This window comes from Polyodon spathula, chromosome 6 (genome assembly GCF_017654505.1).
Source record: "Polyodon spathula isolate WHYD16114869_AA chromosome 6, ASM1765450v1, whole genome shotgun sequence".
NCBI lineage: Eukaryota > Metazoa > Chordata > Actinopteri > Acipenseriformes > Polyodontidae > Polyodon > Polyodon spathula.
Window position 1 is genome coordinate 73,560,172 of NC_054539.1, and position 16,640 is coordinate 73,576,811.

General features: G+C 40.5%; 1 protein-coding gene across 1 annotated transcript; it reads left to right on the forward strand.

Annotated features, from left to right (window-relative positions):
* Nucleotides 1–5,830: 5,830 nt before the first annotated feature.
* On the forward strand, nucleotides 5,831–15,838 carry cnr1 (cannabinoid receptor 1). Its single transcript, XM_041253710.1, has 2 exons — nucleotides 5,831–6,020; nucleotides 12,168–15,838. Exon 2 carries the CDS (start codon nucleotides 12,235–12,237, stop codon nucleotides 13,660–13,662), a length of 1,428 nt encoding a protein of 475 aa, XP_041109644.1. The 5' UTR covers nucleotides 5,831–6,020; nucleotides 12,168–12,234; the 3' UTR covers nucleotides 13,663–15,838.
* Nucleotides 15,839–16,640: the final 802 nt, after the last annotated feature.

Consider the following 16,640-nt stretch of genomic DNA (forward strand, 5'->3'; position numbering starts at 1 on the left):
ATCAGCTAACCCATGTTGAAATACTGTTTACATATTCATTGGACAGTAGCCAATTAACTGTTTATGGATATGAAAAAAAAAAAAAAAACTTGGTAGGGCCGTAATCCCAAAGACTCGTCCTGCTTGAAATGCCTGCAGGTGACCTCACAGGAACAAACCAGAGATTGGGAGCCAGAGACATTTCTGCCTGCTTTAAACAAAATGAGAAGCATGGCAGGGAAGGACTGTGTAAATCACAAGAACACCAAACCCCAGTTCATGTACCATTAAAATCATCAGTTTCAACCCTCCCCAGCAGGTATTATGAATTATCTGTTTATTATTCAAGTTTGTAGCTCTCATCCTATACACCTTATTATTTTTAACCTTTCTTATTGCAAACTAGTTTTTGATAGAAACCTTGTATAATGACAATCCCTTGAACGTTAATTATAATTGCACACCAGATCAGTCGGCACCAGATCACACAGCGAGCCAGTTTCTCCACGTATGATTGCGCAATGGATTTTACACCTCATTTCGAAATCTGAAAAAGGCACATCTGGTTTATTTTACTATTACTTGCCACCAGCGACATCACCTTGCAAACCCCCACATTCCTGTGCCCTTTTGCAGTTTTCAATGCATGGACTGACAGTGACCACCTCTTTTTTTATTATTCTTAAAACATGTGGAATAAGAAAACCTCTCCTGGGCCACTACAACTAACTAATACCCTCCCCACACAACTTGAGTACGGTAATGCATGACCAACATGCACTCAAATGATTGCATTCACTTTATTCACAGTCATGTTTTCAAATTGTAAGGGTCACACATTATTTAGTCAGTGTTAACAGAGTATAAACCAATTTACTAGCCAACTAACCCATTTACCTGCCCCACACTGTAGACTGGTTCCACACTGTCCTATACTGTAGACTGGTTCCACACTGCCCCACACTGTAGACTGGTTCCACACTGTCCTATACTGTAGACTGGTTCCACACTGCCCCACACTGTAGACTGGTTCCACACTGCCCCACACTGTAGACTGGTTCCACACTGTCCTATACTGTAGACTGGTTCCACACTGCCCCACACTGTAGATTGGTTCCACACTGCCCCACACTGTAGACTGGTTCCACACTGTCCTATACTGTAGACTGGTTCCACTCTGTCCTATACTCTATACTGGTTCCACATTGTCCCATGCTGTAGGTTGGCCCCACACTGGTTCCACACTGCCCCACACTATAGACTGGTTCCACACTGTCCTATACTGTAGACTGGTTCCACACTGCCCCACACTGTAGACTGGTTCCACACTGCCCCACACTGTAGACTGGTTCCACACTGCCCCACACTATAGACTGGTTCCACACTGCCCAACACTGTAGACTGGTTCCACTCTGTCCTATACTATGGACTGGTTCTACACTGCCCCACACTGTAGACTGGTTCCATACTGCCCCACACTGTAGACTGGTTCCACACTGCCCCACACTGTAGACTGGTTCCACAATGTCCTATACTGTAGACTGGTTCCACTCTGTCCTATACTGTAGACTGGTTCCACACTGCCCCAAAATATAGACTGGTTCCACACTGGTTCCACACTGTAGACTGGTTCCACATTGTCTCATACTGTAGACTGGTTCCACACTGTCCTACACTATAGACTGGTTCCACACTGTCCTACACTGTAGACTGGTTCCACATTGTCTCATACTGTAGACTGGTTCCACACTGCCCCACACTGTAGACTGGTTCCACACTGCCCCACACTGTAGACTGGTTCCACAATGTCCTATACTGTAGACTGGTTCCACTCTGTCCTATACTGTAGACTGGTTCCACACTGCCCCAAAATATAGACTGGTTCCACACTGGTTCCACACTGTAGACTGGTTCCACATTGTCTCATACTGTAGACTGGTTCCACACTGTCCTACACTATAGACTGGTTCCACACTGTCCTACACTGTAGACTGGTTCCACATTGTCTCATACTGTAGACTGGTTCCACACTGTCCTACACTATAGACTGGTTCCACACTGTCCTACACTGTAGACTGGTTCCACACTGTCTAATACTGTAGACTGGTTCCACACTGTCTAATACTGTAGACTGGTTCCACACTGTAGACTGGTTCCACATTGTCTCATACTGTAGACTGGTTCCACACTGTCCTACACTGTAGACTGGTTCCACACTGTCTCATACTGTAGACTGGTTCACTCTGTCCCAAAGTGTAGACTGATTAGCTTGAGGAATCCTTCCAGCTCACCTGGAAATTGTAAACAGCTACACAGTAATGTAAAGAAAATATTAGCCTCTTTCAAGTGAACACCCTGGACAATAGCAGGAAACATGCTTCCAGAAATGTACAATCAATTCTCTTGATGTGTCCTGTTAGCAGTTAGCTGGTAATTTGGAAAACAAAATGTTCAATTCAGTCCACCCATAGATAAATAGTACTTTAAGCAATTTGGTATCCCTTGTTATGCTCTTATCATCTTCGTTGTACAGTCAAGTAGAATACTGCAAGCACTGACCTTTTCCCTGTTATTGTGTGTTTTTATACTATGAGTTACAACGTGTCTTCTGTGAGGCATAGAACAATTCTATATGAAGTGATGTATTAGACTATTACAAGAACAATTTAGGTTAATTTAGGTATTCCTTCACAATCTCTGTTGTATTGTTCACCTGGACTCTCTGCTCCTTTCAAAGCTACAGATTTATAGAACCTTTCGGCCCCTCGGATACCTCCCTGGGGACACCTAGGAGGATACGTGGAGTGAAAAGGTCACCTACCTTGTAGTGCATGAATCCAATTCATTTATCAGGGCATTTCAACCGCATACAAAAGCCTATGGCAAGGACCGCTCGGCTGCCTAAGAGATGTTAACTGTTGTTTTCTTTCTTTGCCCCTTACGATATGATCGACGTTTTTTAGACACGGCTTTTCAGAACTGTGTGCATTTCAGAAAAACAAACCTTGCGTGGATTGAAACCACAGTGATTACATTGTTGAAACATTTACAGACAGCAGATAATTAAATGGCCATACTCAAACTCATTTATCTGAAGCTCAAGGCTTTAATGCAAAACAGTTACTGTTCATTCCAGAGATAAAAGATCAAATACAGGAACCTTTCACGCTTGAACAAGCTTAATATATTAGCACGTGTAGCTCATTGTCAGGACATTCTCATTTGGCAAGAACCTTTGCTTTCACTGTGCAATGTTTTTTGACTACTTGCCACCACTTGCCGCTGGACTTCACTAAAAATCAGACCATGCAGTCTGAATGAAATGAACCTTAACTCATGATGACCAACAGATAAGTGACAGAAAAGTGAACAAACCATTGCACAGTTTTTTATGTATTTCCTGGGAACCCCTGTATTGCAACTATTGCATTAGTACTGATTGCCTGCCAGAATGAATTAACATATACATGTCAAAATGTAGATGTATTGCCTGTTTACCAGGTAAGATAACTATTATCACAAATACTGAATCTGCTCTGGCAATGCCCCTAAATTGAAATCTGGTCCAAACAGGAGTGGATGCAATAACGATTGAACTGCAGGTTAAAATCGAAAGGGGATGAGTGGCTTCACAGGAGTATATTCTGTTTATGCTATCAGACCATTATTAAATCTGTAGGCTCATTGGAGGAAGCAGTAATGGAGCACCGAGATGCAGAGTGATAAAAGAACTCTGATACAATCAAGGCCTTTTCTGCATTCAAAACCTGTTTCCACAGCAGATTTGAGTGTAAAACCTGGAAACAGAAGACATTCTGCCATGTGACAAGTTGTATGTTGTAGCAAGCTACCTAGTAGGCATAATGATAGGTAAGAATAACATCTCTGATTTGAAGAGTTTGTAATCATGAAGTAAAATGACGTGTGATCTGCATCACTGATATGGTCATAGAGTGGCAGTGACAACACCCTAAATGGAGCTTTGCTCAGAGCATCATAGAATGCAGCTGTGTCTCAAATATGAAGACACTATATAAAAGTGTGCTGCCTGTATCATGCAGAAGCTTTAAAAGTTACAGGACCCTAACATGTCAGAGGTCAATGTCAAAGTTACTGACACATTTAGCATGCTGTGTTTATAACCCTTCAAATGTGAAGTCATCATCATAATAGCCTCTGAGATATTTTGGATTGTGGCCGCCGCAGCTTTGCAAAAGCTATAGTTTGTTTGCCTTGAACAATACACAGGGTGGAACTTGATCAAAAGAATCAGAGAATAAAGCAAATCTGAATTCAGTATCTCAAAGTTTTAAACAAATAATCCAGAAGTGTCACATGACCACAATCTAGTAGCTATACTCTCAGTATTGTCACGTTTTTACACAAAACAGATATGAGCAGTTAAATAGGCAACAGCAGACTTACAGAAACATGAACTCCCTTTGAGAGGCTTAATTACACAATCATCTGCAAAACTGTATTAATTGAAGCTACATGCAGGATGCATGTAATACTATTTTGTTACTGTTCTTCATCATTGGTGTCCAACAGATTGCACACCTATTTGCTCTGTGTTAGATGATATTTCCACCAGATAGGAGACAAAACCAAGTGCAGGTAGTCATATAAAATGGAATAACATAATGTGTGCATTACATTTAAATGCAGGCTTTGCAAGGGTATATATATATATATATTATATATATATTATATATATATATATATATATAGATAATATATATATATATTATGTCACATACTGTAAATACAGTATATTATTCTGGTGTGTGACAAATCTTTTTTATTTTCAAGGTCGGATCTAGCCTTGGCGTTTGCTTGTTATTACATTTAGCAATCCTTCCAAGACCTAGCCTGCGAAGGTGTAGGTTGAGGCAACTGCTCGACTTTGTGATTATCCTGCGAATGGTGTGAGTCTCCTCACTTTGCATCCAGCTCATGCTGGCGTGCTGCTGACTCAGTGAGCTCAGGAGCTCTGCATACCACTCCTACCTTCGTATGCAATGCTTTTATTACTGATTTAGCAAAGCTTTCCAAGATTAACAGAGCCACTTGAAAAAGTGCAACTCCTTGATAGGAAACCATGCTTTATGAAAAAAATAATACATTTAAATATTTTAAAAGACCTTGTGTTGATATACATGTATATTATTGCTATTATAGTAGTCAACGCACGCAATTAGAAACAACCAAGAGCCCAAAATAAAGTGCTTAAAATGGAACAGTTCGTATGTGGGATTCAAGTCAGTGCAAGTATCTTCGCTGTTGATGTGTGCAATCTCCGAATATAAATTGCATTGCCAGTGTCACTACCGTTCTAATGGGGGGTTTCTCTCATTAGTGACTATACGGCATCATTAGCGATCAAGGGGGTGTACATTAGTGGAGGAGATGATCTGAAGGCGTGGTCCAGCTAATTCTCCCCCAGTGCATCAAACTCCTCAACACTTACAAGTGCAACTGACAATGATTGACTGACCTGATTTCCTGACACACAATAGATCTAATACAATATATACAATTACATTCAAAAACATTTTAATTGTCATTTCTAAAGCTAGATCTATCTGAGAATTGCATGAATTGTTCATCTTTGTAACAGTTTTGATGAATAAAACAAAGGGATTTGCTATGCTGCGCAGTTCATGGTTTCCGTTGACATGCTGCTCAGATAACTGCATTATGGTCCCACGGATGCCTTTTGTTCTGTCTGGGTAGTCATTTTCAAGCGGGGAGAGGGGGGACGGGGGGAACTGTGATGGGTTATAACACGTGATGCTGTGAGTTGCGCTTCTAAATATGCAGAAGCATGATTTCAGAGGTGCCTCGCAACAGTCACATCACACTTTCTTCATATCACAAAGACAAGGGAGGCAAGAACAGTGTACAGTGCAGAACCAGAGAAAGAGCGTGGACTGAATTCAACACAACAGGTTTCCTCAGTACAGTTTACATCAGCAACTGGACTTCAGCAAGACGACCATCCAACTACAAGAATTAATCCACTAACAAACTATGCAAAGGTATTGTAGCTTATTGTACCGTATAGATTTAGTGGGGTTTGATGTAGCCTGTATCTGGATAATGGTACACAATGGGTTTTTTTGTTTGTTTGTTTGTTTTTTTTTTTTAAATGATCTGGCTGGTGTGCAGAACGCGTTTTGAATGCTTATCTATAAAATAAATACATTAATCAAGTACCTGATGAGTTGAAAATTCCATAACTATACATTTCATTTATGACATGCCATTTTATTAATCGATCGAATGCATAATTCTACACCCAAATGGTAAAATGTGAAGCGTTATGATGCTAAAATTAAGTGAGGTGCTTAAATCCATCAATCAGTTATGCAAGTGCGTTACAATGCAGAGTACAGTTTAACCTTTTTATATATTATTTTGAAGTCAGAACTGTTGACTTTATGAATGTCCTTTTTTACCAATGCTTCAAAACGACCTAGCCGCTATTAACATTTGATGTATCCTCGTTGTCAAATATACTAGAGCATTGGGTTTTAAAAATCCGAGTGAAGCACTAGACTGTATCAGATCCATTCCAAGCTTTTAGTCCAGAGATTATTAGGTGAGCGAACCGGCCACACACACATCATTCCTCCCGGTGTATCATATTAGTAAAACGCATTTGTATTGATCTTTGCTATATGATTTTATTCCGAGATCTAACCGCCGATTATACTTTTCTTAAAATCTTTAAATTCCATATATCAAAAGTAGTGTAGACTTTTACAAAGTCTACCGCCCACTGTGTGATATACAAAAAATAAAAGTCTACACCTTTTTATTCCAAATTCAAAGCAGTGGACTAAGTGCCAAATATAACGGAGCAAAGTTTTTCAATGACAGTATTAGGAAAAAAATGTGTGAAAGAAAATGCCCAACCCGATGGTCAAAAATCAGTGTTTGTACCGTGCTGTGAATTCGTATTTGGGGTATGGCACATCTCTGCTGCTGTGAAGTAAGCTATGATTATACCAATTATTTTAACACATAGGGTTTATGTTTCCACACACACACACACATATAAGACGATTTAAGTGCTGTGCACATAAAGTTCTAAAAAAAAAAAAAAAAAAAAAAAAAAAAAACGGATAAGTACATTTTAAAATATCCATAAACTGAGTTATTACCAACATTCTGGCAGTCTCAAGCAATATTCCCTGATGTCATAATTCAAACAAGTCCAATTTGAAAATCAACACGCACTGCACTACCTACAGCTGAAAGACCCGTTGTCCGAAATGTCCTCAACTTTGATCCTAAATCAGTAAATCAGTTTTTGTACATTTTAAATTTATATTAATATTTTAAAAATGCACTATTTAATAATGTCTGTTATATGCACTGTATTCCAGTCTTACTTTGCCCATATAATCAAGGCACTGTAGGCCAGAATTAGATTGTTCTGTAATATTCACGTCCATGCGTTTTCATATATAATATACCGCATTGATAATTAGTACTACATTTATTTTATTGTATTATTTTTATTTTCAAACTAATGTCTATAGAAGAGTTTACAAAAGCCTATATAAAAGCTATAATCCATTTTAAAGACAGTGCATGTGTGTGCAACAATACACCAGAAGAGAAAACGGCACACGAACGTTCCCTTTTAATTTGCAGGACCATTATTATTGGCTTTTAGTATTTTAATGGTTACAAATAAATAAATAAAAAGGCTAAATAAAAGCTTCCAAAGCAATATTGTAGCGAGCAGGTATACGAAATCGAAAGGTTAGTGTAACTTCATCATTTTTAACGATAAATCCCTTTCATGCAAAGCAAAGACTCTAAAGAATTATGTGTATTCTTATGTATCTATTTATGTTCATTCAAAACAATGGGGTTGAAATAAAACGTTATAAACGACTGCTACGTCACTTTTATATTGCATTGAGCACGCCATTTATTTTTGCAGTAAATTTTGGCATGCATTACCTGTTTCCAGTGGCTTAAGTTTGGTTTCAAAAGTGTGTGTACGCAGCCGCGTTTGTGCAGGCGCGTTTGTACAGTCAGTAACGCCGCAGCCGCGTTTGTGCAGCCGCGTTTGTACAGTCAGTAACGCCGCAGCCGCGTTTGTGCAGGCGCGTTTGTACAGTCAGTAACGCCGCAGCCGCGTTTGTGCAGCCGCGTTTGTACAGTCAGTAACGCCGCAGCCGCGTCTGTGCAGCCGCGTTTGTACAATCAGTAACGCCGCAGCCGCGTTTGTGCAGCCGCGTTTGTACAGTCAGTAACGCCGCAGCCGCGTTTGTGCAGCCGCGTTTGTACAGTCAGTAACGCCGCAGCCGCGTTTGTGCAGCCGCGTTTGTACAGTCAGTAACGCCGCAGCCGCGTTTGTGCAGGCGCGTTTGTACAGTCAGTAACGCCGCAGCCGCGTTTGTGCAGCCGCGTTTGTACAATCAGTAACGCCGCAGCTGCGTTTGTGCAGGCGCGTTTGTACAGTCAGTAACGCCGCAGCCGCGTTTGTGCAGCCGCGTTTGTACAATCAGTAACGCCGCAGCCGCGTTTGTGCAGCCGCGTTTGTACAATCAGTAACGCCGCAGCTGCGTTTGTGCAGCCGCGTTTGTACAGTCAGTAACGCCGCAGCCGCGTTTGTGCAGCCGCGTTTGTACAATCAGTAACGCCGCAGCCGCGTTTGTGCAGGCGCGTTTGTACAGTCAGTAACGCCGCAGCCGCGTTTGTGCAGGCGCGTTTGTACAGTCAGTAACGCCGCAGCCGCGTTTGTGCAGCCGCGTTTGTACAGTCAGTAACGCCGCAGCCGCGTTTGTGCAGCCGCGTTTGTACAGTCAGTAACGCCGCAGCCGCGTTTGTGCAGGCGCGTTTGTACAGTCAGTAACGCCGCAGCCGCGTTTGTGCAGGCGCGTTTGTACAGTCAGTAACGCCGCAGCCGCGTTTGTGCAGGCGCGTTTGTACAGTCAGTAACGCCGCAGCCGCGTTTGTGCAGCCGCGTTTGTACAGTCAGTAACGCCGCAGCCGCGTTTGTGCAGCCGCGTTTGTACAGTCAGTAACGCCGCAGCTGCGTTTGTGCAGCCGCGTTTGTACAGTCAGTAACGCCGCAGCCGGGTCTGTGCAGGCGCGTTTGTACAGTCAGTAACGCCGCAGCTGCGTTTGTGCAGGCGCGTTTGTACAGTCAGTAACGCCGCAGCTGCGTTTGTGCAGGCGCGTTTGTACAGTCAGTAACGCCGCAGCTGCGTTTGTGCAGGCGCGTTTGTACAATCAGTAACGCCGCAGCTGCGTTTGTGCAGGCGCGTTTGTACAGTCAGTAACGCCGCAGCCGCGTTTGTGCAGGCGCGTTTGTACAGTCAGTAACGCCGCAGCTGCGTTTCTACAGTCTAAAGTAGCTTACCACGCGTGCTGATGTGATTTATATACTTCCGTAGTTTGATGATTCCAAATAAATTCCTGATATAAATTTGCGCCAAAATCCAAGCAGAACAACTGGACAAAAAGAATAAAATATAAAATGATAGTTATTATTTTTGTTCCTGTTAAGTGTTGTTGTAATAATCTAAAAACGTTTGGTCGCGGGTGAGCAATTGTACAGTACCGGTAAGAAATTAAAGTTAGTTTCACCTCTGTGTATCCGCAATGCCACAGCACAATTACACTGACCTCTTTAATGAAAACATTATCTCAAGTAATCAAGAAACATCACTATGTATGTAGTAGGTTTACATATGAAAAAATGTTATAGCGGGGCCGTTATTTCTAAAATATATGTAAATAATATCTTACAAGCGAAAGACAATCTTTTTCCTATTTCTTTTTATGCATCTACACAACTTGTATACCTGACATTGCTCATGTTGCATATCTGGAACTTTGTAAACATTGGCCTCTAGTGGTGTGTTTGAATATTACAGCTAATATGCATACAGTGATATGTGAAACAAAGGAAGCTACAGGACAGAAATGTTATACCGGCGTCGCATCAATTTATGTTACCTATCAAATTTTCCTACTTTGCAGACTGTTTTCCCCTTGCATTGCGCATACCCAGAATTGTTTTTCACTTGCATACTGAGGTCGCTCATCAAAAACAAATACACAAGACTTTGGATACGAAATTATTATATGTAATATATATAATATATATATATATATATATATATATATATATATATATATATATATATATATATATATATATATATATATGTGTGTGTGTGTGTGTGTGCGCGTGTGTGTGTGTGTATATATATATATATACACACACACACACACACACACACACACACACACACACTCACACTTTCACACTGGGATCATTTTAAAATGTATCAGATACAATGGAGATGAAAAGGTGTGACAGTTTGACATAACAGAGGCACCCATCAAGTGTTGCTACCTTCAACAGAGAATTGCTAAGCTATGACATTTTAACAGTCTACACACACCCATCACATTTTGCTACCTTCAGTAAAGAACATGATCAAAGTTGGATCAATTTTAGCCATCTATCAGTTGGTAGACCCAGAACAATTACTTAAATACTGCATTACATTTCCACAACACACAGGATTGGGTATATATGGGAACTTTATAATAATTATTATGCATTGAATTATTATTATTATTATTATTATTATTATTATTATTATTATTATTATTATTATACATTAATGATGTGAGTTCTGATACTATTTGTCATGTTGCTGATATTAGTTTGAAAATAAGTCATGTTAGTTATATTACACTGTTTTAGATATAATGTATCATTTTAGAATATTTTTAAACTACTCTATATAACCACCAAGATGAATTGCTGGATTGCTTTAACCAAAAAAAAAAAAAAGATTTTTACAAAGTAACAAAATTGTTATAATTGCTTATACATGTCATATTTTGCTGCCGGTAGCAAAAATGAACGTTACACCAGTGCTCATTGCAAATCCTGTTTTATTTGCTTTTTCTTTTTCAAGCATCACAGCTGCTTAGAGTGCCTTACGTTACCCTGTTTGGCTTATACAGAGATATAAAAACAACACTCTCCATCAAATTTATTTAGTAATAATAATTTTATTGTTTTATCTGAAGATGGCAAGAACTGTAAAAGGGGACTGTAGAATCAGCATGTATCAGCAGCCTCATTTAACTCCACTTTGTTAATATGTGACCATGGAAGCAATTACATTTCCTGAATAGTTTGAGTATTTCTGCATATGTTGTCATTTTTATAAAGGTGAACTCTGTACTCTACATTGTCTTTCTTATATTAAGTAAATTGCATTAGTATTATTATAATTATAAAGTACCTTCTCAAGCACAATGCTTCAGTGTTATAACTTATTTCACCCGTTGCTTTTTTATGATTGTACATTTCTATTACATTTTTATTAAAGTATAATAAAGAGCCATTGTTCCCGTGGACAAGTAAAAGACTCCAGGGCAGTTTTATAGGACCACAAGTTTGGCAATTTGTGCACACCAGCCCAGATCTGAACCACATAGCCAGGCTTGTGCACGCCAAACCAGATCTGAACCACATAGCCAGGCTTGTGCACGCCAAACCAGATCTGAACCACATAGCCAGGCTTGTTTGTAAGGACAGTTACAGACTTCATGTATTTCCTTGTCATTTTCACACCAGGGGTGAGTCTTGTACAGACTCCCAATCTTTTACCCTGAACCTCAGCCCCCCATCCCTATCCCCATTCTCATCCCCATCCCTATCCCCATTCTCATCCCCATCCCTATCCCTATTCTCATCCCCATCCCTATCCCCATTCTCATCCCCATCCCTATCCCTATTCTCATCCCCATCCCTATCCCCATCTCTATTCTCATCCCCATCCCTATCTGCATTCTCATCCCCATCCCTATTCTCATCCCCATCCCTATCCCCATCCCTATCCTCATTCTCATCCCCATCCCTATCCCTATCCACATCCCCATCCCCATCCCCATCCCTATCCCTATCCCTATTCTCATCCCCGTCCCTATCCCCATCCCCATCCCTATCCAAATTCTCATCCCCATCACTCGCTCCTCTGGTTTCCCATCCCAGCCCTCCATCTCCTCTGATGTCTGGCATGTAAGAAGCATTCACATCATCATTTTGACATTATAAAGACCTTGCAATGGCTGACATGCAACTTCAACAGCACAGTTATTATTTTGTTTATTTGTTTATTTTTTCTCCATAGGCTTCCTTAAGCCCTCCCAAGTGCTTTCCCACTGCTTTCCTACTACACATCTCAGAGAGGACCAGCCATGACGTCAGTCCTGGATGGTATAGCGGATACCACGTTTCGGACAATAACGACAGGTCTGGAATACCTTGGTTCCAATGATGTCCATTATGATGACTCCAGTGTTGATGTGAACTTCACCAAAGGGGGGCACTCTTCACAAAAACTGCCTTTCTCTGCATTGAAAAGTGACTCATTCCAGGGGAAGGCATTGGCAGAAGAGGATCTCTTTTTAAAAGGCATTCCATTCTACCCCACAAACATTACCGATCTGTACACAAACAGAACTACCCCCAGCTACAGGAACGAGGAAGGCACAATACAATGTGGGGAGAACTTCGTGGACATGGAGTGTTTTATGATACTGACTCCCAGTCAGCAGTTGGCGGTCGCTGTCCTGGCACTGATCCTGGGGACATTCACAGTTCTTGAGAACTTAGTGGTGCTGTGTGTGATCCTGCACTCTCGCAGCCTCAGAAATAGACCGTCCTACCACTTCATAGGAAGCCTGGCAGTGGCTGACCTGCTGGGCAGTGTCATATTCGTTTACAGTTTTGTTGACTTCCATGTATTCCATCGTAAGGATGGCCCCAATGTGTTCCTGTTCAAGCTGGGAGGAGTTACCGCCTCCTTCACAGCGTCAGTGGGGAGTCTCTTCCTCACTGCTATTGACAGGTACATCTCCATACACAAGCCAATGGCTTACAAACGCATTGTGACCAAGACAAAGGCAGTCATTGCCTTTTGCATGATGTGGATCATCTCAATCATCATAGCGGTCCTCCCTCTGCTGGGTTGGAACTGCAAGAAGCTGAACTCTGTTTGCTCGGACATCTTCCCGCTGATCGATGAGAATTACTTGATGTTCTGGATCGGAGTCACCAGTGTTTTACTGATGTTCATCATTTACGCTTACATGTACATTATGTGGAAGGCGCATTCCCATGCAGTTCGGATGCTGAGCCACGGGACTCAGAAAAGCGTGATGGTGCATTCCTCGGATGGCACCAAAGTGCTGCTTACTAGGCCAGATCAAACACGAATGGACATCAGGTTAGCAAAGACGCTGGTCCTCATTCTAGTGGTTCTCATCATCTGCTGGGGCCCAGTCTTGGGTATCATGGTGTACGATCTCTTCTGGAAGATGAATGACTTTACCAAGACCATCTTTGCCTTCTGCAGCATGCTATGTCTGATGAATTCAACGGTGAACCCCATCATCTATGCCCTTAGGAGCAAAGATCTTAGGCACGCTTTCCGTACCACGTTCCAGTTCTGCAAAGGGACGACCCAGCCCCTTGATAATAGCGTAGAGTCTGACTGCCAGAACAAGCACGCAAACAATACTGGCAGTGCCAACAAAGCTGCAGAGAACTGCGTCAGGAGCACTCTGAAAATTGCCAAAGTGACCATGTCTGTCACTACAGAGACATCTGCTGAAGCCGTCTGAACTGCCTTTTCAGGATGTTAATAGACTAACCTGTGGCATACAAGTCTCATACAGCACTTACCGTTAAATGTTTCACACAAGTAAACCCTCATAACTGTGGTACAAATGGACTATAGTGGTCTTTAGCTAGGTTATATAGCAAACATGTTGATATGTATATTTCAATTAAATATTTTTTGTAAATACTCACAGCCATGGCTACAGTGTATAAACCTGGTTTTGCATTTATACAACCCTCCCCATCTGTGTACTTGAGTTGTTAAATGGCTTCATGCAATTTTACTCAGTCCTACTTTATAAAAATTGGATGTGGTTGTTCTTCAAATTATTTCTTGGTTGTAAATACAGCATTAACATGACATAGCCTGACAGTTTACATGTTAACCCTATGTTGCATTGCATGCATTACAGTGGATATTGAATATTATTGCATATTATTGGTCAGAACGAATATTTACATTAAGATTTCATGAAGATTTCATGTTCATCATCAAACTATGTTTTACTTTCAATGTATGTGCACTTTTGTCCGGTTACTGGATACTCCAGCTGGATAGATGACTAGTTTGATATGTTTTGCTGGCTTTGTTTAATGGCGTGCAACATAGGGTTAATTTTGTACTTACAGATCTCTACCATCTTACATGAATGTGCAGAGCTGAAATCAGAATTAATTCTACTACACGAAACGCATGCCCTTCTTGGTAGTCTTGACCAGTTTTGTAAGACTTCCAGGTGGTTGTGTGCATGTGTTCTTTCCATCTCAGCTTGCTGTCACGACAGCCCTTCCTTCTAAACCCATTGCTTCACATGATCTTCTCAGGCAAATTTCTTTCAATGGTGACATTTCTGTTGTGTTTTGCAGAGTTAACATGCTTTTGGCAGGACTAGATCAATATGTAGAAAACTATTTCCTTTGTCACATAGAAGCATTTTGCCTCAGAATCACATTCTTCAAAGAGGGAATTTAAACCCAGTGATATCAGATGTTCTACACAACCCTAATGTATCTCTATTGGGTGCCATACTCTGGAGAATGTACTTGGCATGTTTCAGTAAAACGGAAGAGACTCCTTAGTCTAGCAGACAGCCATTACGCTTAAAACACACAGTCATAAAGCAAAAGTGAGTAACACTTATGTAGTTAAATGCTGTGTGAAAACAGAATGAGAAGTTTCTTTAGTTTTTCTCACATTTTATGATTAGGTGTCTAAGGCTATAGTTGAATTATTTTGCACATTTATTGAAACTGTTGACCTTCCCCCAGTCCATCTCTGCAGCATTATTTAAATCACTGTGCAAAACAGTTTTACAGGCAATTTACATCCCAAACAAATAGACATGTCAGGGGGCTAATGAGCAGTTAAGAGTGTATTTACAGAGATGATGAATGTGTACTGAACCAATAGATTAACTTCATTATTGTTGGGTTACTATGTCAACCTATACACACACACACTGACACACACCACACACACACACACACAGAATGAACTGATTTGGGGTTAGCCCTTTATTAATGTTTTGAGCTTAAATATAAAGCAGATAAAGCATTGAATATCTCATAGTGAATACACCATGTTGGTGTGCTGCTCACACTAAAGTACTAAAAAAACATTTAATAATGTCCATCTTAAAGTACAGTACAGTATTTCCATTTATAATTAGCAGGTTAACATACATACCTTTTGGTCATTTAATATTCTATTATTATGTTGTGATAATGTACAGTAAAGTATTTAATAATAAAAATAATAAGTTTCACTTGCTGAAATATTTATTTTATTTACTCTTTTGAAGGCACAAAATCGAGTTTGGGGAGATTTTTAGGGTACGTGAGAAAATAAAATCCAGTATTCTAGGCTGCTTGGGTGTCTGGGTCAAGGTACTGGTGCTTCAAAGTTTGGACTTCATATATTTAATGGTTCATTTACTCTAAAACGACATTTCAGATGACCTGAAGAACTAGGTTAGAACCTCTTGGTCTGTATTTAATTCAGTGTGACCATTGCTTTTCAACCACCCTTTTTACGCTTCTGTCATTGTCTTCAGCTGGCTTCTGTATTAAGGCTGCATGTAAAGAATTAGTCAGAAAATAATTACATCCCAGGCCACTGGCCAGAGGTGTTTGACATATATAAAATGTAGTCTGTAACTAAACCTATGAATAAAGTCACTCCTGTTAAACATCTGAGATCATCTTGTTTGTGTAGAGTTTTTGTGTCCTTTAAAGATGCTCACAATAAACTGAAATCAGTCTACAAAAATGTTTTATTTGGTTCCAGATTCATATCTTGCATTGTGGTGTAGTCCTAAATCTGAAGGTACACAAACACCACTAAAATACACATTTTCTTGAACGTTTTATTTTACTTCTAGTAACACATACTGTATAACAGGTAACACATGTATCTCATTTCTACACGTTTACACAGTGTCTTTCTCCATCTTGTCACAATGCAATCTGTGAAGCATTACAAAACTCTAGAGCATCACCAATCTCTGAAGCACTATCAATCTTGCACCTTACCAATCTCTGAAGCACTTCCAATCTCTGAAACAATATCAATCTCTGAAGCATCACCAATCTCTAGACCATTATCAATCTCTGAAGAATCACCAATCTCCAAAGCTTTATCAACCTCTGAAGCATCACCATCTCTACAGCATTATCAATTTCTGAAGCATCAGCAATCTCTAGAGCATTATCAATCTCTGAAGCATCGCCAATCTGTGAAGCATTACAAAACTCTAGAGCATCACCACTCTCTGAAGCATTATCAATTGCACTTTACCAATCTCTGAAGCACTTCCAATCTCTGAAACAATATCAATCTCTGAAGCATCACCAATCTCTAGAGCATTATCAATCTTAGCGGCATTATCAAACTCTACAGCATCATCAATCTGAGGCATTATCAATCTCTGAAGGACCACCAATCTCTACAGTATTACCAATCTCTGAAGCATTACCAATC

Bases quoted from the DNA above. Each gene is read 5' to 3' on its own strand.
- cnr1 (XM_041253710.1), top strand. From the start codon at position 12,235: ATGACGTCAGTCCTGGATGGTATAGCGGATACCACGTTTCGGACAATA.